At 37.9% G+C, this 26,290-nt stretch overlaps 1 protein-coding gene across 1 annotated transcript; it reads left to right on the top strand.

Annotated features, from left to right (window-relative positions):
• The first annotated feature begins 148 nt into the window (after positions 1-148).
• APELA (apelin receptor early endogenous ligand) lies at positions 149-24,378 on the top strand. Its single transcript, XM_027971382.3, has 3 exons — positions 149-413; positions 1,646-1,735; positions 23,691-24,378. Exons 1-2 carry the CDS (start codon positions 338-340, stop codon positions 1,732-1,734), a joined length of 165 nt encoding a protein of 54 aa, XP_027827183.1. The 5' UTR covers positions 149-337; the 3' UTR covers position 1,735; positions 23,691-24,378.
• The last annotated feature ends 1,912 nt before the right edge of the window (positions 24,379-26,290 follow it).

Genomic DNA, 26,290 nt, shown 5'->3' with positions numbered 1-26,290 from the left:
CTGATCAGACTCAGACAGCCTCTCCCAAGGGCTGGCAGCTGACATTGCCACCCAAATCCTGGACTTTTGGCGTCACCAATATTTACTTATGGAAATAAAGGGGCGTGGCCTTGGCGGGAGAGGCGGGTGGAGGAGGGGTCTGGGGCCTAAGGGGCTCTGACTGCCTCACAGCACCAGAAACCTTGTCTGCTGTGATCATTAACCTTTCTGGAAAACGCAGCTAGCTGTTCTCTGAGGTCTGTCTTTAGAATGTGAAGAGAGCCACACAGATACCGCACAGACTATTCAGAGAGGGGTTCCCTTGTGAGCTTTAGCTCCACTGTGGAGTGGCAGAAAAATGAGATTTCACCGGTTCTTTCTTCTATTTGTCATGTTTATGATGAGTCTTCTACTTATTCATGGACAAAGAAAAGGTAGGACTTTTCCCATTTGTAACGGAGTAACTTGATTTCATATCTGTTTGTGTGGATGGGCTTCTGAGCCTGACTGTGTTTCTGTTGAAAATGGTCTGTGCTTGTTGGGGCAGGGAGTGCGGTGGGGATGGAGCGGGGGCGGGTAGGGTCGGTGGTTGAATGGGGTTGGGAGTGAGTGTGTAGGAGTTCAGAAATATGTTTTCTATTCTGTTAGGTCTGTTATTTGGATATTTAACAAAATAGCAAATGATGATAAATATCCTACCATTGCTTTTCTAAATTCAAAGAAAATCGATCCCAAAACTATCATAGTTACATTGTCCTTATAAGTAAAAAGAGTTGTTATTTCTAGATAAATAGTTAGATGTGTCACTTTAAAAAGTGCCATTTTTTTTTATTATGCTTATAGAGCCAAAATAAAAAAGTCAAAAATCTGTATGGTCAGGATAATATTAAATTACTTGACATATTTTTCAAGGATTATATCTGTTCTGTTGTTCTTAATAGGAACTTAGTAAACAAAGTTATTTTAAAGTGTTTTTACTTCAAAACTAAACATCTAGGAGTTCAAAGCACTGGCAAGTTTAAAAAAAAAATAGTTTTTTTAAGGGAAAAAGCCAAGCCTAATTTAAATAGAGAGATAACATTTCTATCTAAATATGTTAGATTATTTCCTTGAAAGTATACTTATCCATTTACAATAGAAAATGGTGCATATAACTAAGTAAACATTCAGTTTCTGCCTTTTAGTTAACCAGAAGTTTGATCACTGAGATTAGTTCAAATGAGGTCTCCTGATCTGCCCTTTTTACATAAATAAGAAAAATGTTTCAAATTAGCAACTCTGAAAGCAGATGATTCCTTCTTACTGTTTATAGCAATTGAATTGCTATTCAAACTGTTTCTCCTCTAAAATTACAGAACAACTTGGAAAATATTCTTGTGAAATATTTGTACTTAATTCACAACGTAAACTAAAAGGTCTAGGAGTATTTAGAAAGAAGTCATGTAGGAGGAGAATTTTTCTATTAGATCCCAGCATCAATATAAACTGTTAGGAATACTTGCCATGCATTTACATCCCATTAATTTTTTATATCACAATCATATCTGAACAGATAGCAGATAATCACAGTATAATTTGGATCTAGAATATTCCCTCACAATCTTCAGATTAAACAGCAACTAATTTTCTGTAAATGCTCTAATATTTTCCCCCCCCCCCCCCCCAGCTAATTTGGCAATGAGAAGAAAATTGCACAGACACAACGGCCTTAAGAGGAGACGTATTCCTCTCCATTCACGAGTGCCCTTCCCCTGAGGTATTTCTGATGGAAAATGGTTTTGGCAATGTTTACATTTTGGCAATGTTCCAGGTCAGCTGTACCTGAGAATGTTTGTTCATATTTTGAATATGTGATAATGACTTTACTGTGATGTCCCTTGAAGTAATGCATACTATGGTTTGCATACTAACAGAGAAATGAAATGATATCTGGGAATTGCTCTAATAATTTGATGGGATAGATGAGGAAAATGTAGGAAAATCTTGATAACTATTGAATCTGAGTGATAGTTATATGAGGATTAATACTATTTTGTTTGTTTGAAAATTTACATAATTAAAAAATCAGGCACCAGAAGAATTTAATTAATAATAGATGTATCTGTAACTAGTGTTTTGAAAAAATCTGAATATATCCCTATGTTATTCAGAATAAGCACGTTGCACATGAACACCATTCTAGGCTTGAAAATATTCAGACAAAATTTCCCAGCTCCACTAAATGGATGATGTATTAACCTCAATATTTAGTAGTATATTCTTCCTGAAAATGTTTATTTTCAGATATAAAATCAACTTAATGACATAGCAGTTTTCCAGCTTCACTAATAGAATTAATATTGATGGTTGCATCCTTAAGGATATACTCTGAATAGAATTTTGTTCCTGATTTTACACCACCACCATCACCAGTAGTGTTGCTTGAATCAGTTAACTTCAAATATCACCCAAGTTTAAATAACTTAATACAAAAATCAGAAATTGGCATTCCATTGTAATTATTTTAAGCTCTTCAATTCTAATGAAGTATATCTTCCTTTTAAAAAAGTCATAGGAATTTCCCTCAGCCTGGTTAACATAACAGAGGCAATTGCTAAATTAGTCTATTCTTTTGGCCTGTGGACTGGAGCATTTATGGCACTATTCATTCAGGGGAATAATAGTTGCTGTTCAGTTCAGTCGCTCAGTCGTGTCCAACTCTTTGCAACCCCATGGACTGCAGCACGCCAGGCCTTCCTGTCCATCACCAACTCTCAGAGCTTACTCAAACGCATCTCCATTGAGTGGGTGATGCCATCCAACCATCTCATTCTCTGTCGTCCCCTTCTTCTTCCACCTTCAATCTTTCCTAGCATTATGATCTTTTCAAATGAGTCAGCTCTTCACATCAGGTGGCCAAAATACTGGAGTTCCACTTCAACATCAGCCCTTCTAATGAATATTCAGGACTGATCTCCTTTAGGATGGACTGGTTGGATCTCCTTGCAGTCCAAGGAACTCTCAAGAGTCTTCTCCAACACCACAGTTAAAAAGCATCAATTCTTTGGCCCTCAGCTTTCTTAATAGTCCAACTCTCACATCCATACATGATTACTGGAAAAACCACAGCCTTGACTAGACAGACCTTTGTTGGCAAAGTAATGTGTCTGCTTTTTAATATGCTGTCTAGGTTGGTCATAACTTTCCTTCAAAGGAGTAAGCATCTTTTAATTTCATGGCTGCAGTCACCATCTGCAGTGATTTTGGAGCCAAAAATAAATAAATAAATGGCTGCTGTAGCTGATATTTAATGCATGCTTTTCAAGCCAGTGAAGACCATAGTAGAGCATTACATAAAGAAAGAGCAGTTCAGTAATAAGCATTTATCAAGAGGGCTGAGATAAAAAGCCAAATTCTCTACACCTGCATCTGGAACAAGTTACTCTTTACTATCAAAATATGAAAAATAAATTTGGGGGCAAAATCCAGAAAAATACAAGAGGAAGTTCTTGATCAGCCAATTATTAGAGACTAAAAGATGCTTTAAAAGTTCTTTTTTTATATATATTAAAAAATCCTTTGGTGTGTGTTGATAATGAATTTCAGTCTCAAATAAATAATGGTAAAATCAGTGCTTAGAAGGAATGGAAGTTCAAGATTTTTCCAGGACTTTTTGAAGGTAACAAGAGGCATCTCGAAGTAGCCAGGAAATTCCTGCATTTTCAGGAAAAGATGCCTCACAAATGCAAACAAAAACCCTTTAGTCAGTCACAGGTTGTATTGGCTTTCTCCACAAACCACCTGCCTAAGAACTAGGGCTGTAAGTAAACAAGATAGAGTAGTGAAATTTGAACTGTCAAACTTAAGGAAGATTTTGACCTGTAAACCAAATTTGTAAACCAAAGGGAAACTTAAGTTGAAAGCCATATAAATCATTTAATAATGGCAATACTTTACAAAAGGCAGGTAATCCTTTTAAAGAACTGCTCAGGTTACAGCATTCATTTTCTCAGTGTTTAGGCTAGTCCTGCATTCCAGCTATAGTTCTTTGACGAATGTGTAAAAGTCACATTTTGGAATCCAGTGATAGTATAACAGCCAATAAAAGAGAAACATTAAGATAATTTCCCTGTGTGAAACTATATTCAATATCCAGTGAACCATAATGGAAAATAATGTGAACAGGAATATATATATATTCCTTATATATATGAATATATTCCTGAGTCACTTTGCTATACAGCAGAAATTAAAACATTATAAATCAACTATGCTTCAATAATTTTTTTGTAAAAATAAAAAAGGAAAAAAAAAGATAATTTCCCAAGATCTTGCCAAACCAGTGCTCTAAGTGTTGTCTTCAGGTTTCTCACTATCCTGAATATTTGCATATTTTTCATATGTCTAGCAACCAAGATACTTTGACAGCTGGATAAATTGCTGTAAATATTTGTAGTGGAACTCTGAGGCTGAACTTTCCTTCATTTGTCCACTTTGTTTTCTACAAGCTTTAGATAAAATCACCTGTCTTGACTTGATTTGGTTAGGGTTAAGGAAGATTGTAAAAGGACAGGTCACCTAAACAGCTGACTTTGAATTTTTACAAATTAACCCTTTAGAGTGGTTTAGACTTTCAGCTCATTTGATGGGAAAGCCATGTTATCTTCACTCCATTTTTCCTTCTCCCAGAGTCTTTTTCAAAGATCCCCAGTGAGATTTCCTAATAGTTGAGCTAATTAAATTAAAAAAAATAATTAATATAGTTAATTAAATATAAATAGTTAATTAAAGTAGTTACTTCAATATAAAATTTATTTTCTTGATACTCTTTTTTCTCAAAAATACTTTGGCAACACTTTCAGCTATAAGTGAATTAGAGTGAAGGAAAGCAAAAGAAGGGTGTCAGGAAATCCAAATTCAAAGGTTGATGTGAAAGCTACAAAGTGAAAATGAGGTAGGGTCTTTGAACTCTCTTGATATCAACTTCCAACAGTGTCATCCTGCTATAGGCCTAATTTTATTGGTAGTATATGCTATCTACACATCCTGTTAACACATACTTTTTCTAGCTTTCTAATAATAATTATAATACATGTTCATGGTACAATATTTTTTTTCTAGTAGTCTGGAAGAATATCAAGTCAAAAGTAAAATACTTTCACACTCCCCTAAAGTCCATGCTCTTTTCTCAGAGGTAATGGCTATGAAAATAGTTTTGGTAAAGCTAAATTAACACATTAAAGGTAAATTAACACACTAATTTAAACTGAGACCCTTGATTGCCATCCAAATACAAGTGTTTATAGTTCTGTATTTTTAACAAAACAATTAACAAAACTGCTTTTTAATAAAACAATTTTATTGAATTGTAGTTGATTTACAATAGTATGTTTGTTTCAGGTGTATAGCCAAGCGATTCAGTTATAAATTTTTTTCGGATTCTTTTCCATTGTAGATTATTATAAGCTACTGGATATAGTTCCTCGTTGCTTATGTATCTTATGTATAGTAGTTGTTTCTGTTAATCCTCATTCTCCTCATTTTGTCCCCCATTTGTAACCATACATTTGTTTTCTACGTCTGTGAGTCTATCTTATATATATAGGTTCATTTGTATTATTTCATTCCACTACCACAGTGGGGCTTTTTATGCTTTCTCCACACCCAAACACTCTTGTGTGTGATCAACTTTGGTTCTGTCTGCCTTATTCTTAATGACTTAAAGTCACAGGCTTCTGATCAGCCATCCACCTCTACCAAATCTCTGCGCTGCTTCCAAACTCTTTCTGTCCTATTGTGGCCCTTCTCAGTTTTTGGCTTATCCAAAAGCCAACTTCTGCCTTTAATATGGAATCTCCATTTCAATGGAGCATTTTGTCTCCAACATTAGCAGGGCTCTCTGGAAATAACTGTTCTTACTTTTGGGTATCTCTCAATCCCATTCGGTTATATTTCAAACCTTTAATGACCTCTATCTAGTTCCCTTTAACTTTTTGAAATCCTTATCCAACTCACAACAAGAGATAATTCCTCTTCCCAGAGAAAATGGAGATAATCAAGGTTCAAACTGGACCTGCCCTCAAACTGCATGCATCTACATCTGTTTAATGTCCTCTGTTTTCCCTTCCTGGCCTTTCATTAAGAGATTTCTTTCTTGGTTATGGGTAATCTCTCCATATCTCAGGAACCTTGATCCAACAATTACTCCCTTTCTTCCCCAGCAGATTCAATATGTTAAAATTGATCTATTTCATCTTTAAAAAAAAAAAAAAAGAAAGAAAAAAAAAGGTGTGCCATTTATCCCATGGTGCTCTTTAGTGACCAACCCAGGTTCTTCTCTGCAGTCAGATGTCTTGAAAAAAGTGGTACTTCCTTTTTTCCCATTTAGTTTCAATGCACTGCTCCTGTAGCATTCTGGGAAAGGTCTTTAGTGACTTCCTTCTTCTTGAATCCAATGAATACATCAGCTGTCTCTGTGGGTCAAATAGTAGGATGAACTTTCCTTGGTTTCAATGATACCATACTCCTTTTTGACCATCTCTGGAATAAATCACTATGCTTTTCAGGACCTGTACAGGGTATCTAGCTGCCTATCTGGAGTCACCTCAGCTGCCCTGCAGAAACTTGAAGCCCAGGGCCATAGTAGATATATAGATATAAGCCACAGCTTCTGCACAGCTATTCCTATAACTCAGCTCTCTATTCCAATACCATTCATGTCATCAGGAAGGATTTCCCTGATGATCTTTTATGTAAAAAAGAAGTACCAAAATAAAATCTTAAAACAGTTTTTCACCCTACCCAAGATACTTCTGTTTTCCTTTTATTGGATAGTTTTTCTCCATAAAACCTAATGCCATGTGACATACATAACATATATTTACTTTGTTGTTTGATTAGTATCTTCCTCCCTTGTTGGAATGTAAGTTTCATGAGAACAGGAATTTGCTCTGGTCATAGATATATACCTGGTAACTGTCCTCAACTCTTCAGAAATATTTGATGAGTTATTGAATGAATATCTAAAAATAGGTTCTTTAATTCTTCTCACTCAAATATTTCTCCTGTGTTCTCCAAATTGCCATGTATTAGGCACTGTGCTGTGAAATATACCACTTCTGAGCACAGTGCCCTAGTGTTCAGTTCTATGTGGTTGCCCAGGCTTTCATTTCTACTTGATAACCTGCTTCCTCCTTTATCTCTATGACTATCTCAATGCCTCTTACAGCTCTCCAGCATGACCTCCACACCTTAGCTACTCACTCCAGCTTCCAGGTGTCTTTCTGGAAAGTCGTTTTTCATTTTATCATATGGTCTTTTTAACCTGTAATATCATACCTTGATTAAATGAGCTTGATTAAAGTGTCACACCTTGATTAAAATCCTTAACTGTCTGTAGCCTTCAGGAGGCTAAAGTGAGAACTTCCATAATTTAGCAAGCATCACTTTACAAAAGGTATCTTTCCAGGAGCACCTCTTCTCCCTTGTCCTCCCTCAAAGTGGGTAAGTGTTAAGAAGGGACTGCCTGAGTTCTAGCTCTGGCCACCCAGCTCATCCCTTGTGAGCCTCCCTTCATTTTCAGGCCTGTAAAATTGAGCTAGTAAAGGCATGTACCTTATCATAACCATACCTACTACATAGTAAGTGTTAAACAGATAATAGCTAGAATTGTTACCATTACTTTAAAGTCAGTCCATTTTTCACGTCTTACTTTATAGCTACACTTCTGTTCATTTATTCTTTTCCTTATTATCAAGTCATCCTTTGAGACACCTTCCCTGGTTTTGATACCTCCTACTGATTTTATTAAGTGCCCACTTTTTGCTCTCAGCACTGTTTGTATACTTTTGTCAAAGTACTGGACTCACTGCATTGTAATAATGTGTTAACTGACTTGGCTCCTTCCCTCCCCCACCACCCCATGGTGGAAATTCTCTGAAGGCAGAGTGTGGGTATTCTGACTTTGTTAAATTAACATTTGTTAAGTGGGGCATAGTACAGAATAGTGAGCCTTATTTAAACAGCTGACCACAGATATGTTGAAATAGAGAAGTTTATTACTTACAGGTCTGAAGGAAGCACCCAGCATGCCTCAAGGGGCCACATGGGAAGGTAATTGGCAGAGTGCAGACAGAGAGGAGGACCATCATGCATGCATGTGGTGGTTTGCTTTGGATTCCTAGGCAATGAGTCAAATTGACTGACCAATTCAGAACAAGATTGGGGTTTTGGTCTGCCACAGTGGGTCTTATCTAAGAGGCACATAGGTAAACAGACCTTAGGGGCAGGGAGGGTGTTGGTCACAAGGGTTATTGGGAAGTCACCTCAGGAACTTCCATCTGCTTGTGACCTTTCACTGCTATCCAGGGCATGCACTTCATTCAGAGTCTGATACTGGTTTAAGGCCCCCACACAGAATGTTTTCCTGGCAGCAATACCATGAGTCTAGCTTTGCTAGACTCTCAACATTCAGTTCAGTTCAGTCACACAGAGGTGTCCGACTCTTTGTGATCCCATGGACTATAGCACGTCAGGCTTCCCTGTCCATCACCAACTCCCAGAGCTTACTCAAACTCATGCTCGTTGAGTTGGTGATGCCACACAACCATCTCATCTTCTGTTGTCCCCTTCTCTTCCTGCCCTCAATCTTTCCCAGCATCAGGGTCTTTTTTCCAATGAGTCAGTTCTTTGCATCAGCATCAGGGTCTTTTCCAATGAGTCAGTTCTTTGCATCAGGTGGCCAAAGTATCAGAGTTTCAGCTTCAGCATCAGTCCATCCAATGAATATTCAGGACTGATTTCCTTTAGGATGAAGTGGTTGGATCTCCTTGCAGTCCAAGGGACTCTCAAGAATCTTCTCCAACACCACGGTTCAAAAGCATCAATTCCATGGCCCTCAGCTTTCTTTATAGTCCAACTCTCACATCCTTACATGACTACTGGAAAAATCACAGCTTTGACTAGATGGAATTGTGTAGGCAAAGTAATATCTCTGCTTTTTAATATGCTGTCTAGGTTTGCCATAGCTTTTCTTCCAAGGAGCAAGTGTCTTTTAATTTCACAGCTGCAGTCACCATCTGCAATGATTTTGGAGCCCAAGAGAATAAAGTCTGTCACTGTTTCCATTGTTTCCCCATCTATTTGCCATGACATAAAGGGACTTGATGCCATGATCATAGTTTTCTGAATGTTGAGTTTTAAGCCAACTTTTTCACTCTGTTCTTTCACTTTTATCAAGATGCTCTTTAGTTCTTCACTTTCTGCTGTAATGGTAGTATCATCTGCATATTTAAGGTTACTGATATTTCTCCCAGCAATCTTGATTCCAGTTTGTGCTTCATCCTGCTTGGCTTTTCACATGATGTACTCTGCATATAAGTTAAATAAGCAGTGTGACAATATACAGCCTTGATTTACTCCTTTCCCTATTTGGAACCAGTCTGTTGTTCCATGTCAAGTTCTAACTGTTGCTTCTTGACCTGCATACAGATTTCTCAGGAGGCAGGTAAGATGGTCTGGTATTCCCATCTATTGAAGAATTTTCCATAGTTTCTTGTGGTCTACACAGTCAAAGGCTTTGGCATAACCAATAAAGCAGAAGTAGACATTTTTCTGGAATTCACTTGCTTTTTCTATGATCCAACAGATGTTGGCAACTTGATATCTGCTTCCTCTGACTTTTCTAAAACCAGCTGGAACATCTGGAAGTTCATGGCTCACATACTGTTGAAGCATGTCTTGGAGGATTTTGAACTTTACTTTGCCAGCATATGAGATGAGTTCAGTTGTGCAGGAGTTTGATCATTCTTTGGTGTTGCCTTTCTTTGGGATTTGAATTAAAACTGACCTTTTCCAGTCCTGTGGCCACTGCTGAGTTTTTCAAATTTGCTGGCATATTGACTGCATTACTTTAACAGTATCATCTTTTAGGATTTGAAATAGCTCAACTGGAATTCGATCACTTCCACTAGCTTTGTTTGCAGCAATGCTTCCTAAGGCCCATTTGACTTCGCATTCCAAGATGTTTGGCTGTTGGTGTGATCACACCATTGTGATTATCTGGGCCATGAAGAACTTTTTTTTTTTTTTTTTAATAGTTCTATGTTTTCTTGCCACCTCTTCTTAATATCTTCTGCTTCTGTTAGGTCCATACTGTTTCTGTCTTTTGTTGTTCCCATCTTTGCATGAAATGCCAAGCTGAACTTTTGCTTCCCTACATCTATGCTGTAAGTGTCTGCACTTCCAGGTATTGCTCCCTCATCTTACCAGGTTCAAACTCTGCCTCTCTCCCCCAGGATTCTCTTCCAACTCTATTTTCTGTATGAGGCTCACCCTGATCCAAATGGTTTAAATAATTTTCCACTCTCAACAATCACTATATTTATACCAGTAGTTATTTAAAGGAATTTATCATATTCTACTTTATTTAATCAAATCATTAATACTGGAATATAAGCTCCTTGACAATACGACTTGGCCCCCAATGTTTAGACTATAAACTTGTATAGTGTGGGAATAGCCTGAAGATACCTTTCAGTTCAGTTCAGTTCAGTCGCTCAGTCATGTCTGACTCTTTGTAACCCCATGAATCACAGTATGCCAGGCCTCCCTGTCCATCACCATCTCCTGGAGTTTACTCAGATTCACATTCATCGAGTCAGTGATGCCATCCAGCCATCTCATCCTTGGTCGTCCCCTTCTCCTCCAGCCCCCAATCCCTCCCAGCATCAAAGTCTTTTCCAATGAGTCAACTCTTCACATGAGGTGGCCAAAGTACTGGAGTTTCAGTTTTAGCATCATTCCTTCCAAAGAACATCCAGGGCTGATCTTTAGAATGGACTGGTTGGATTTCCTTGCAGTCCAAGGGACTCTCAAAAGTCTTCTCCAACACCACAGTTCAAAAGCATCAGTTGTTTGGTGTTCAGCTTTTTTCACAGTCCAACCCTCACATCCATACATGACTACTGGAAAAACCATAGCCTTGACTAGACGGACCTTAGTCAGCAAAGTAATGTCTCTGCTTTTGAATATGCTGTCTTAGTTGGTCATAACTTTTATTCCAGGGAGTAAGCATCTTTTAATTTCAAGTATAGGGAATTCTTGCAGGGAGTATAATATCTGTGGAATGTCTTGCACAAAACTAAATATAATATAGAAAATTATTGTATTCTTAGTCATAGCCCAGTTGAAACTGTTTACCTCAGATTGGGGCTTGAATCCATGTGCTGGTACTTGAATCCAGCTTGGGACTCAAACCCATGTGGCCATGACTTGAACTTAGCCAAAACCCACAGCACCTCGTTTCCTTTATTAGGAAGCTCAGGTTCTTGATGTCTCATCACAGAAAGAATTCAGTGAGAGAAAAAGTGATACATAAGAAGATTTATTCAGATTCAGAGAGAAGCAAACTCCACAGACCTCTGTGCCATTGTAGAGGACAAGTGCAGCTGAAAAATGTAGCATGTGGCATGTGGTTAGTTTGTATGGCCTGAGTAATTTAATATGCTAATGAACAGGAGGATTATTCCAACTATTTTGGGGAAGAGGTGGAGATTTCCAGGAATTGGGCTATCACCCATTCCTTGGTCTTTTGACAGTGTCTTGGTCTGTCGTGGTGCCTCTGGATGTGTCATTTAGCTTGCTAGTTGAGAATCAAAGTCTAGTCAAAGTTGAATTGTCTGCCATCTTGGACCCCTTGATTCTAATCTGTTTAGGTTGTGTCCTTGGGCTATGTCATTCTTCAGAAAGTTATGCCCTGTCCCTTTCCCTCCTGTTACACAGTGTCCAAGAATCATGTCAGAGAAAATCTTTAAAGTTCCTAATTTACTGATGATATCAAGCTCTTTTACAAAGACCCTGATGCCTTAATGATAATACATGCAATGTACTGAATTTGTAAATATATAAAATATAGTAGTTATGTATATTTATTATTATAATAAATGTTTATTCCTATATATGAAAAATATATATGTATATATGATAGACTAAAGCCTAATTTCAGAGTTTTCTTCACTTTGCAAACTGATTCCTCATTGCAAAGAGTGTAATAATTCTTTCTGCAGGTATTTAGTTAAAGTAGCTATTAAAGGGACTTCCTTGGTGGTCCAGTGGTTAAGACTGCACTTTTAATGCAAAGGGTGAGGGTTGCAACCCTGGTCAAGGAACGAGGACCCTACATGTCTCATGGTGCAGCCAAAAAATTAAAATTAAAAAAAAAATAGAGTACCTGTTCTCTATCATGTTCAGGAATCTAAAATGTCTTTGTAGCATAACTTTTTTGTTCTGTTATTCAATTAGTGATATCAGTTAAACTTTATTATTACATAGCAGTATATATATTTGAAAAATATGCTGTTCTTAATAGCAAAAGAGTATTTAAGTGACTTGAGAAAAACAAAATCACTTTTTATTAACTTCTTTAACACATTTCACTTTTGGATGTATTTTGAAATTTTTAATTGTGTTGTATGTTATTAAATGCCACAGTTCTCTTGACATTATCATTAATATCAAAATGTTATATGAATTCTAAAGTTTCTTGATCTTAAAATTATAAGCAGTTATCAATAGAAACTGCAGCCTGGCTTGCTGCAATCCTTGGGGTTGCAAAGAGTCAGACATGACTGAGTGACTGAACTGACTGACAGATCAAAAGAAATGTTCAAAATCTTTTCAGTGTATCTACAGTTCTTCAGAATATTGCTAATTTATAAATAAAACCCCTGATAATATTTTAATTATAAATTAAATCCTGTTACCACTCAAAATAAAATAACAATGCAAACCACATATCTTCTGCTTTGCTTTGTTAAAATTCTATTAGAGAAGAAAAATAAGCAGAATATACAGTCTTTCCCAAGGGTTCCTCTACTGATTTCAGCCCTGCACACCTGTTGTCATATCCACAGCTTGGTCAGACACTGCCACTATTCCAACCTCATTCCAATGAAGCAATGACCATTGACTGGTCCCTTTCTTTTGCTAAGATTGTATAATTCATTATTTCCATAATTGCTGCCAGTATTACAGGTTTTCCTGATGCTCTGTCTTCATTTCATTGTTTTGGAAGAATTCTGAAGTCTTCAGACAGGCATATTATTGCTGTTGGAGAATACACAAGCAGTCAGATTGGAAATGCTTCAAATTCTTCATCCAGTCCCAAATTGTCTGGAAAAACCTGCATTTCTGTGGTCAACTTACTGCATTGCACTCCACAATAACTGTTTCTAACCTTTTCTACTCATTTTAAGTTTTAGACCATTATTTTAAAGAAGATGGCCTTGCCTCATATCATAGAGAAAAGGGAAGTCAGCACATGTCAGCTTCCAAGTATAAAACAAGACTCCCACCTAATCCAGTTCCCACTCTACCCACACCAACCCTCCTTTTCCTCTATGTGTCATGGAAGGTATTACCTCCATCTATGCATGGATCCCTTTCCTTCTGACTTTCTCAGGAAGCTAACTGGCAGATCATCTCAATGAGAATAAGAAAAATTTATTTATTTAGAACTTGCTATATATAGCAAGGGAGTCAGCTACCGTTACTCTTTGTCTATTATGAATAATTCTGTTCTGGACATTCATGCACAAGTTTTTGTTTGTGCATATGTTTTCAGGTCTTTTGGGTATATACCCAAGAGTGAGATTGCTGGATTATATAGTTTTTCTGTGTTAACTTATAGAGGAACTGCCACAATGATTGCAGCAATTTATATGCCTTACAGCTTTATATAAGGGTTCCAATTTTTCTATATTCGTACCAATACTTGTTATTATAGCCACAGTAGTGGATGTTAAATGGTATCTTACAGTGATTTTGATTACATTTCTCTAATGACTAATCATATTGAGCATCTTTTCATGTACTCATTGACCATGTGTCTATCTTCTTTAGAGAACTGTCTATCCAAATTCTTTGCACTTTTTTTTTCAATTAACTTACTTGTCTTTTAATAGTTAAGATGTAAAGTTCAGTTCACTTGCTCAGTTGTGTCCAACTCAATGCATCACCATGGACTGCAGCATGCCAGGCCACCCTGTCCATCACTATCTCCTGGAGCTTTCTCAAACTCATGTCCATCGAGTCAGTGATACCTCTGTTGTCATCTGTCATCCTCTGTCATCCCCTTCTCCTCCTGCCTTCAATCTTTCCCAGCATCAGGGTCATTTCCAATGAGTCATTACTTCACATCATGTGGCCAAAGTAGCCTTAGCATCAGTCCTTCCAATGAATATTCAGTACTGATTTCTTTTAGGATTGAATGGCTTGATCTCCTACAGTCCAAGAGACTCTCAAGAGTCTTCTCCAATACCACAGTTCAAAAGCATCAATTCTTCGGCACTCAGCATTCTTTATCGTCCAGCTTTCACATCCATACTTTTATATATTTGAATACATAGCCGTCATCAGATACATGATTTGAAAGTTAGTTTCTTCCATCCTATTTATTGTCCTTTCACTTTCTCAGTGTTGTCTTTTGAGCACAAAAGTTTTTAGTTTTGGTAAAGTTCAATTCGTCTCCCCACCCCACCCCCCCTTTGGTTGCTTGTGCTTTATATGTTGTATTAAAAATACCATTGACTAATCCGAGGTCACAAATACTTTATATTTACATTTATATTTCCTTCCAAAAGTTTTATAGTTTTGTCTTTTATATTTATGACTGTAATATTTAGAGTTAAATTTTGTGTATGGTGTGAGGAAGGGGTTCAACTTCTTTTGCATGAGGATATCTAAATTCTCTAATACCATTTGTTGAAATTAGTATTTTTCGCCCACTGAATTACCTTAGCACTACTGGCACTACTGTCAAAAATCTGTAGACCACAAATGTAAGAATTTATTTCTGGACTTTCAGTTCTGTTTCATTGATCTGTATGTCACTGCTTGAATTAATCCTATAAGAGTCCTATTGATTATTGTAATATTGTAGCATGTTTTCGAATCAGAATGCATGAGTCCTCCAATTCTGCAGTTATTCAAGGTTTTGTTGGTTATTCTAGTTCACTTGAATTCCCATACAGATTTTAACATTAGCTTGTAGTTTCTGCAAAAAAGTCAGCTGTGACTTGGATAGCAGTATGTTTAATCTGGAGATCAATGTGAAAAGTATTGCCTTTTTTTTTTATTAATGAATTAGTTTTTGGACTATGTTGGCTATTTGTTGCTGCAGGTGAGCTTTCTCTAGTTGTGATGAGTGAACTTCTCATTGCAGTGACTTCTCTTGAGGAGCATGAATTCTAGGTGTGCAGGCTTCAGTAGATGTGGCTTGCAGGCTCAGTTGTTGTGGCACAGGTCTTCGTTGTACCTATCATACACTAAGTCACAACAACAACAACAAAAATCAATAATTTAAAACGACTGAAATCATCAAGCAACTTTTCCAACCACAATGTTATGAGACAAGAAATCAACCACAAGTGTAAAAAAAAAAAAAAAGCAATAAACTATAATTGCCTTCTCCGATAAGCATATGTAGGCTAAATAATATATGACTAAGCAACCACTGTTTAGTAACTGTTGAAATCAAACAGGAAATTTTAAAATACCTTGAGACAGAGAAGGTGGAAATGTAATTATCCAAATTCTGTGGGACATAGCAAAAGCAGTTCAAAGAGGGAAGTTTATAGTGATACAAGCCTTCCTCAGAACCAAGAAAAATCTCAAGTAAACAATCTAACATTATACCTGAAGGATTTAGAATAAAATTGAAACCCAAAATTAGTTGAAAAAAAAATGAAGAATAAAAATAGAATAAAGATTAGGGCAGAAATAAATGAAATAGAGACAAAAATTTTTAAATAAAAAAGATAAGTGAAACATATTTTTAAAATTAATAAACATTTAGCCAGACTCATGAAGTAAAAAACAAAAAAATTAAAGAGGGCCCAAATAAATAAAATTAGAAATGAAAAGGGAGCAGATACAACCAACAGCACAGACAGAAATACAAAGACTCATAAGAAATTACTATGTACAATGATACTCCAATAAAATGAACAACGTGAAAGAAATGTATAAATACCTAGAAATGTACAGTCTCCTAAGACTAACTAAATAAGGAAAAATAGAAAACATGAACAAACTAATTACCAGTAATCAAATTTATCAGTAATCAAAAACTCCCAACAAACAAAAGTCTAGGACCAGAGGCCTTCACAGGTAAATTCTACGCAACAGTTGAAGAAGAGTTAACACCTTTCTTCTCATAGTAATCTAAAAAAACTGAAGAAGGAACACTGAAAATCCTTCTATGAAGCCATTGTATCATCAGTTCAGTTCAGTTCAGCCACTCAGTCGTGTCCGATTCTATGCGACCCCATGAATAGCAGCACGCCAGGCCTCCCTGTCCAACAACAACTCCCGGAGCTCATTCAAACTCAGGTCCATCAAGTCAGTGATGCCATCCAGCCATCTCATCCTCTGTCATCCCCTTCTCTTCCTGCCCCAATCCCTCCCAGCAACAGAGTCTTTTCCAATGAGTCAACTCTTCGTATGAAGTGGCCAAAGTATTGGAGTTTCAGCTTCAGCATCAGTCCTTCCAATGAGCACCCAGGACTGATCTCCTTTAGGATGGACTGGTTGGATCTCCTTGCAGTCCAAGGGACTCTCAAGAGTCTTCGCCAACAAAGCATCAATTCTTCGATGCTCAGCTTTCATCACAGTCCAGCTCTCACACCCATACATGACCACTGGAAAAACCATAGCCTTGACTAGACAGACCTTTGCTGGCAAAGTAATGTCTCTGCTTTTGAAAATGCTATCTACGTAGGTCATAACTTTCCTTCCAAGGAGTAAGTGTCTTTTAATTTCATGGCTGCAATCACCATCTGCAGTGACTTTGGAGCCCCCCAAAATAAAGTCTGACACTGTTTCCCCATCTATTTACTAAAGTCAGAAAAAGACTCCAAAAATAAAATAATTATAGGCCGGCCAATATCACTAATGCACATAGATGCAAAAGTTCGCAACATAATATTAGCAATCCAAATTCAACAATCTATTAAAAGGATAACACATCATGATCAAGTGGGATTTATCACAGAGATGGTTCCATATCCACAAATAAATCAATATGATAGAACTGCATTAACATATTGAATAAAAAAGTATGCCTTTCTCAATAGGTGGAGCAAGAGTTTTTGACAGTGCAGTGTCTATTTTCGATTAAAAGTTTCAAAAGAGTGGGAATAGGGAGAACATACTTAAGCATAATAAAGATCATATATGACAGAAGTAGAGCCAACATCATCCTTAACAGTGAAAAGCTGAAATCATTTCTTCCAAGATCAGGAACAAGAAATATTTGCCCACTCTTGCTAATGGAATCGAACATAGTATTAAAAGTACTTGCCACAACACTCAGGCAAGAAAGGAAATAAAAGTATTCTAATTCAGAAAGAAATAAATGAAACTGTTACTGCTTGTGGATGAGATGATGCTATATATAGGTAGATCCCAGCCATTGTGGCACATGGGATGGGTTTTGTGGAAGATAATTTTTCCATGGACTTCGAGTGGGCAGTTTCAAAATGATTCAAGTGCATTACATTTATTGTGCACTTTATTTCTATTATTATTATGTATAAAAATAAAGCTCCACCTCAGATAATCAGGAATTAAGTCCCAGAGGTTGGGGACCCATGCTATATGCAGAATTCTAAGGATATCATAAAAACTACTAGAACTCATCAATGAATTCAATAAAGTAGCAGGATACAAATTACACAGAAATCTATTGCATTTATATGGGTTAGTAGAAAGAGAAATTAAGGATACAATCCTATTTACAATTCCATCAAGAATGAAATACCTAGGAATAAATGCAAGTAAGGAGGTAAAATATATTCATAAAACTATTAGACATTGATAAAAAAAAGTAAAGATTAATACAAATGAAAGATATACCATGTTCATGAACTGGAAGAATTAATATTGTTAAAGTTACCACATTACCTAAGGGAATCTACAGAGTCAATGCAATTCCCATCAAAATACCAATGGAATTTTTCTCACGAATAATTCTAAAAATTCTATGGAAATGTGAGAAACCCTAGATAACCAAAACAATCTTGAGAAAGAAGAAAAAGCTTTCAGATCATGGTCCCTGATTTCAAACTGTATTATGAAGACACAGTAATCAAAACAGTATACTACTGGCATAAAAACAGACACATAGACCAATAGAACTGAATACTGAGGCCAGAAATAAACTCATGCAAGGATGGCCAGTTAATCTACAATGAAGGAGGCAAGGGTCTACAATGGGGTAGAGAGTCACTTCAACAATTTAGGAGAACTGGACAGCTATATGCAAACAAATATACTACTTTTTAAATATACTGCAGTCAGAAAAAGGAATATACTAATCTCAAAAAAAAACCCTACTTTTGACATCATATAAAAAATTAACTTAAGTGTAAAGCTTGAAACCATAAAACTCCTAGAAGAGAAAAATAGATGGTATGCTCTTTGACATCAATCTAAGCCATATTTTTTTGGATCTGTCTCAGGCAAATGCAGCAAAATGAAAAATAAACAAATGGGACCATATCAAACTAAAAAAAATTGCACATTGTAGGAAACTATCAACAAGTTGAAAATATAGCTGAGTCAATGGGGGAAGATATTTTTCAAAGGATAATGCAATAAGGGGTAATATTCAAAATATACAAAGAACTCATACAACTTACAACAGACTGGTTCCAAATAGGACAAGGAGTATGTCAAGGCTGTATATTGTCACCCTGCTTATTTAACTTATATGCAGAATACATCACGAGAAACGCTGGGCTGGAGGAAGCACAAGCTGGAATCAAGATTGCAGCACAAGCTGGAATCAAGATTTCCAGGAGAAATATCAGTAACCTCAGATATGCATATGACACCACCTTTATGGCAGAAAGTGAAGAGAAATTAAAGATCCTCTTAATGAAAGTGAAAAGGAGAGTGAAAAGTTGTCTTAAAGCTCAACATTCAGAAAACGAAGATCATGGCATCTGGCCCCATCATTTCATGGCAAATAGATGGGGAAACAGTGGAAACAGTGGCTGACTTTATTTTTGGGAGTTTGGGAGTTCCAAAATCACTGCAGATGGTGATTGCAGCCATGAAATTAAAAGACATTTACTCCTTGGAAGGAAAGTTATGACCAATCTAGACAGCATATTAAAAAGCTGAGACATTACTTTGCCAACAAAGGTCCATCTAGTCAAGGCTATGGTTTTTCCAGTAGTCATGTATGGATGTGAGAGTTGGATTATAAAGACAGCTGAGTGCAGAACAATTGATGCTTTTGAACTGTGGTATTGGAGAAGACTCTTGAGAGTCCCTTAGACTGCAAGGAGATCCAACCAGTCCATCCTAAAGGAGATCAGTCCTGGATGTTCATTAGAAGGACTGATGTTGAAGCTGAAACTCCAGTATTTTGGCCACCTGATGGGAAGAGCTGATTCATTTGAAAAGACCTTGATGTTGGGAAAGATTGAAGGCAGGAGGAGAAGTGGATGACAGAGGATGAGATGGTTAAATGGCATCACCTACTCAATGGACATTAGTTTGGGTAAACTCTGGGAGTTGATGATAGACAGGGAGGCCTGGTGTGCTGCAGTTCATGGGGTCGCAAAGAGTCAAACACGACTGAGCAACTGAACTGAACTGAACTGAACATACAACTCAACATCAAAAACAAAGAAAGACAAAAATAACTTGATTAAAAAATAGGCAGAGGACCTGAATAGACATTTTTCAGAAGATATAGCCACATACATATGAAATGATTCTCAACAGTCTCCAATCATCAGGAAAATGCAAATCCAAACCATAATGAAATTTTGCTCCAAAGTGAAAATTAGTTATATTTTGCTCTACCATATATTTAAAATGCTTTGCTTTTGTTGTCATTCAGTCACTCAGCTGTGTCTGACTCTTTGTGACCCAATGGACTGTAGAATGCCAGGCTACTAACTCTTGGAATTTGCTCAAACTCAATCCCATTGAGTCAATGATGCCATCCAACCATCTCATCCTCTGTTGCCCCTTCTCTTCCTGCCCTCAATCTTTCCCAGCATCTGGATATTTTCAAATGAGTCAGCTTTTTGCATCATGTGGCCAAAGTATTTAAGCTTCAGCCTCAACATCAGTTGTTCCAATGAATATTCAGGATTGATTCCCTTTAGGGTTGACTGGTTTGATCTCCTTGCTATCCAAGGGACTCTGAAGAGTCTTCTCCAGCATCACAGTTCAAAAGCATCAATTCTTTGGTCCTCAGCCTTTTTTTTTCATTGTCTAGTTCTCACATCTTTGATCCCTGGGTTGGGAAGATCCCCTGGAGAAAGGAATGGCTATCCACTCCAGTATTCTGGCTTGGAGAATTCCATGGACTGTTTAGACCATGGGATCGCAAAGAATCAGGCACAACTGAGCGACTTTCACTTTCGCATCTGTACATGACTCCTAGAAAAACAATAGCTTTGACTATATGTACTTTGCAGACAAAGTAATTTCTCTGCTTTTCTTCCAAGGAACAAGCATCTTTCAATTTCATGGCTGCAGACACCATCCACGGTTATTTTGGAGCCCAAGAAAATAAAATCTGTCACTATTTCCATTGTTTCCCCATCTATTTGCCATGAAGTGATGGGACCAGATGCCATGATCTTCGTTTTCTGAATGTTGAGCTTTAAGCCAGCTTTTTCACTCTCTTTCGCTTTCATCAAGAGGCTTTTTAGTTCCTCTTCACTTTCTGCCCTAAGGGTGGTGTCATCTGCATATGTGAGGTTATTGATATTTCTCCCAGCAATCTTGATTCCAGCTTATGCTTCTTCCAGCCCAGCGTTTCTCATGATGTACTCTGCATACAAGTTAAATAAGCAGGGTGACAATATACAGCCTTGATATACTACATTCTCTGTTTGGAACCAGTCTGTTGTTCCATGTCCATTTCTAACTGTTGCTTTTTGATCTGCATATAGATTTCTCAGGAGGCAAGTAAGATCATCTTGTATTCCCATCTCTTGAAGAATTTTCCACAGTTTGTTGTGGTCTACACAGTCAAAAGCTTTAGCATAGTGAATGAAGCAGAAGTAGATGTTTATTTTTTCTGGTATTCTCTAGCTTTTTCTATGATCCAACAGATATTGACAATTTGATCTCTGGTTCCTCTGCCTTTTCTAAATCTAACTTGTCCATCTGGAAGTTCTCAGTTCACATACTGTTGAAACCTGACTTGAAGAATTTTGAGCATTGCTAGCATGTGAAATGAGTGCAATTGTGCAGTAGTTTGAACATTCTTGGACATTGCCCTTCTTTGAATTGGAATGAAAACTGACTTTTTCTAGTCCTGTGGCCATTGCTGAGTTTTCCAAATTTGCTGGCATTTTGAGTGCAGCATTTTAACAGCATCATCTTTTAGGATTTGAAATCGCTTTTTGACCTGTATACACGTTTCCTAGGAGGCAGGTAAGGTGGCCTGGTATTCCCATCTCTTTAAGAATTTTTTCATAGTTTGTTGTGATCCACACAATCAAAGGCTTTAATATAGTCGATGAAGCAGAAGTAGATGTTTTTCTTAAAATCGTTTGCTTTTTCTATGATCCAGTGGATGCTGGCAATTTGATCTCTGGTTCCTCTGCCTTTTCTAAGTCCATTGCATTGAAGTCTAATGCATTACTAATTACTAAGCAATAGTCTAATAGTACTAAGATTAGTACTATTCTAGTACTGAATTGTCTTATAGTACTAAGATTCCTCAGGACTATTTTAAAAAATTGAACTATATAAATAGAAAACCCAGAGAGAAATCCATACACCTATGGACACCATATCTTTGACAAAGGAGGCAAGAATATACAATGGAGAAAAGACAAGTCTCTTTAACAAGTGGTGCTGGGAAAACTGGTCCACCACTTGTAAAAGAATGAAACTAGAACACTTTCTAATACCATAGACAAAAATAAATTCAAAATTGATTAAAGATCTAAATGTAAGACCAGAAACCATAAAACTTCTAGAGGAAAACATAGGCAAAATACTCTCTGACTTAAATCATAGCACGATCCTCTATGACCCACCTCCCAGAATAATAATAAAAGCAAAAATAGACAAATTGGACCTAATTAAACTTAAAAGCTTTTGCAGAATGAACGAAACTAAAAGCAAGGTGAAAAGACAGCCTTCAGAATGGGAGAAAATAATAGCAAATGAAAAAAACTGACAAAGAATTAATCTCAAAAATATACAAGCAACTCCTGCAGCCAAATTCCAGAAAAATAAGTGATACAAAGCATAGGCCGAAGACCTAAACAGATGTTTCTCCAAAGAAGACATACAGATGGCTAACAAACACATGAAAAGATGCTCAACATCACTCATTATCAGAGAAATGCAAATCAAAACCACAATGAGGTACCATCTCACGTCGGTCAGAATGGCTGCTATCCAAAAGTCTACAAACAATAAATGGTGGAGAGGGTGTGGAGAAAAGGGAACTCTCTTACACTGTTGGTGGGAATGCAAACTAGTACAGCCACTATGGAGAACAGTGTGGAGATTCCTTAAAAAACTGGAAATAGAATCGCCATACAACCCAGCAATCCCACTGCTGGGCATACACACTGAGGAAACAAGAATTGAAAGAGACACGTGTACCCCAATGTTCATCCAGCACTGTTTACAATAGCTAGGACATGGAAGCTACCTAGGTGTCCATTGGCAGACGAGTGGATAAGAAAGTGGTGGTACATATACTTGACTCCTTATCTCCACCTTGCCCTTCTCTGCTTCCCTGTCCTCACTGGTAATCACTAGTTTGGTCTCTTTATCCATGTGTTTGGTTTGTTGTTGTTATATTCACTAGTTTGTTGTATTTTTCAGGTTGTACATATAAGTGATATCATACAAAGAAAAGAAAGAAAAACACCAATACAGTATACTAACACATATACATGGAATTTAGAAAGATGGCAATGATGACCCTGTATGCGAGACAGCAAAAAAGACCCAGATGTGTAGAGTGGACTTTTGGACTCTGAGGGAGAGAGAGAGGGTGGGATGATTTGGGAGAATGGCATTGAAACATGTATACTATCATGTAAGAAACGAATCGCCAGTCTATGTCTGATGCAGGGTACAGGATGCTTGGGGCTGGTGCACGGGTATGACCCAGAAAGATGTTATGGGGAGGGAGGTGGGAGGGGGGGTTCATGATTGAGAACGCATGTACACCTGTGGTGGATTCATGTCAATGTATGGCAAAACCAATACAGTATTGTAAAGTAAAATAAAGTAAAAAAAAAAAAAGACAAAGTGTTTGTCATTTTTAGGGACAATTTTATTAGTTAGATAAAATACACCAAATTAAGATTTGGGTCCTGATATCTTTGATTTGATCAGTAACTTTCTTAGCAGGTGCAAGTATCAGGGTCAATATCCAAAATGATTTTAAAAATAGTTAAGACTACCAGTGTGGGTCACTGAGCAAAGAAGGTTTATTAGATGAAAAATAATTTAACATAAAACCCTCTTTAATAGCATATATTCAGACCATTAAAGAAATACAATGCTGTATTTATATTGAAAGGTAAGTAAATATGAAGTTAATTTCAGCAACAAAAAACCCTAGTAACTTTTCATAATTAATTGGCTATAATAAGAAATTAAGAATGAGTAAATTGGTTTGCTGGATAACAATTCTTATATGTTTCTTTCTCCTTTGCTTCCAAATATAGGTCTTCTCTATCTAACTTCACTGAGTCTGTCAGAAGAAGACTGAAGGAAAAGATACCAGCCCACATAATACTGTGATTGTTTAGAAGTTCCTCTATGAAAAGGAGTTGTTTGAAAGCACCTGGCAGTTTATCAGTTTCACCTGGATTCTCTTCTTCCTGGTTCTCTTGTAGGGAGAAAATAGCAAATTCAAATGCAATTCAAGTCTGAAGTATAGTTACTTGCTTGCAGAGCAAAATTATTTTATCTTTTTCTGCACATTGTTATTCTTACTTGGTCTAAGAAGAAAAACCATTTAATGTTTTATAACTTTATAATAATAAAATATACACGGGTTTAAAATTGTTCTTTCCTAGTCTTATAATTTTTCAAAGGTATTAGAATTACTTTGTATATGTATGGTTTTTTTTAAATCCTAAATTTGAGATCAATTGCATTGACCATCTGGTTTTGCAGAATAAGGAGAAAATAATTAGTTAATTATTTATATAGAAACACTAAGAAATAAACTGTTGATTGCTGCCAGTTTTATATAATAGGCTTTAATGTTTATGAATGTATTTTTTTACTTTGAATATAATATCCATTTAAACTTGTAAAAGAAAGTCTGAAATACTAATTGTAGTTCATTTTATATTACAACCAAAGTGTTCATTTCTGAACCTGTTCTTCAACATGTCATCATAAGAATTTGGTGTTTGTTTTATTTTTCTCTTAAAAGTTCTTTGCAATTTCTAACATTTTCAGAAGACAAGAAGAAAATTTATACAGTTTAATCAAGATGGCTAAGGAGATCAGAAGTAACTGTGCCACCTCAATTTACGGTCATGGGTAACTCAGTGAAGTGGAGCAGATAGAGAGTAGTGTAAGAAAGAAGAGTTGTAAATGTTAATCTCTTCTTTCTTGGTTCAGTCCTTTCTAAACTCTATGAAATCAGTGAAGGTTTTGGTCCTTTCATCATTTTCGCTCTCCTTTACAGAGCCAGTGATCACATGTCACGTGTCCACAGTGTCCAGGGTGACCCCACCTCCCAGACCCAGTACCTGGGCTCACATGTCAAGTCTCCAGGGTTACCCTCTCCCAGACCTTGTACCTAGGGTCACATGTTCACAGTCTCCACGGTGTCACTCACCCCACCCTGAATATTGGTCACATGGCCACATTCTCAAGGGTGACACCACTCCCAGACACTGTACCTGGAGTCTAATGTCTGCAGTATCCAGGGTGACCCCCAAGACCGTATACATGGGATCACACGTCCACAGTCTCCAGGGTCAACCTTTTCCCAGACACTGCACTTTGGGTCACAAGTCCATAGTCCCCAGGGTGACTCCTCCCTTCCAGAACCTGTACCTGGGGTCACATGTCCAAAATCTCCAGGGTGTCCCACATCCCAGGCCATGGCCTTGGGGTCATTTGTCCAGGTTCCAGGGTAAATCCATCTCCCAACCCTGTACCTGTGGTTGCACGTCCACACTCCCTAAGGTGACCCCAGCTCTCAGACCCTGCACCTGGTTCTCACATCCAATCTCCAGGGTGACTCCCCTTCTCAGAACCTACACCTGGGGACACAGGTCCACAGACCCCAGGCTGAATCTCTCCCAGACCCTGTACCTGTGGTTACAAGTCCACAGTCTCCATGGTGACCCCCTCCCAGACACTGTACATGGTGTCACACATTCATGTCTCCAGGATGAGGAGCTGGCTTCACATATCCAACATCTCCCACATGACCCACATCCAGTCCCTGTACATGGTCACATATCCACAGTCTCCAGGATGATGCCCCCTTTCTGGCCCTGCACCTGGGATCACATGTCCACAGTTGGCAGGGTGCCCCATATCACCAAACCGTGCACCTGGAGTCATATGCCAATAGTCTCCAGAGTGAGCCCTCTCCCTAGACCCTGCACCCAGGGTCACATGTCCACAGTCTCCAGGGTGACGCCCCTCCCAGGCCTTTGACCTGATATCACACTTCCACAGGGTCCAGGGTGACCCCTCTCCCAGGCCTTTGACCTGAGATCACACTTCCACAGGCTCCAGGGTGAACTCATCCCAGACCGTCCCCCTGAGGTCATATGTCCACAGTATCCTAGGCGGCACCCCTCACACAAAATGTTTCTGGGGTCACATGTCCACAGTTTCCAGGGCAACTCCCCCTCTCCCATCCTAGACCTGGGGTGACATGCCCATAGGCTCTAGGTTGAGCCCCCCTCACCAGACCTTTTACCTCTGGTCACACGTGTACATTTTCCATGGTGACCACCGCTCCCAGAAGCTGAACCTGGGGTCCCGTCAAAAATCTCAAGTGTGACACCCCGTAAGACCCTATATCTGAGGTCACACATCCACCATCTCCAGGGTGACACCTTCCCAGAGCATGTTCTGAGGTCACATGTCTACAGTCCCCAGTGTGATCTCTTCCAGGCACTGTATCAGGTGTCACACGTCCACCATCCTCAGGGTGACCACCCCCTCACAGACCCTTCACCTGAGGTTTCATCTTCAAAGTCTCCAGGGTAACAAACATCCCAGACACTGCATCTGGTCTCACATGTCCACGGTGTCCAGTGCCTACCTCACAAGAACTTGTACCTGG

Source organism: Ovis aries, chromosome 6 (genome assembly GCF_016772045.2).
Source record: "Ovis aries strain OAR_USU_Benz2616 breed Rambouillet chromosome 6, ARS-UI_Ramb_v3.0, whole genome shotgun sequence".
NCBI classification, from domain to species: Eukaryota; Metazoa; Chordata; class Mammalia; order Artiodactyla; family Bovidae; genus Ovis; species Ovis aries.
This window is presented reverse-complemented; position numbering and strand designations above follow the sequence as displayed.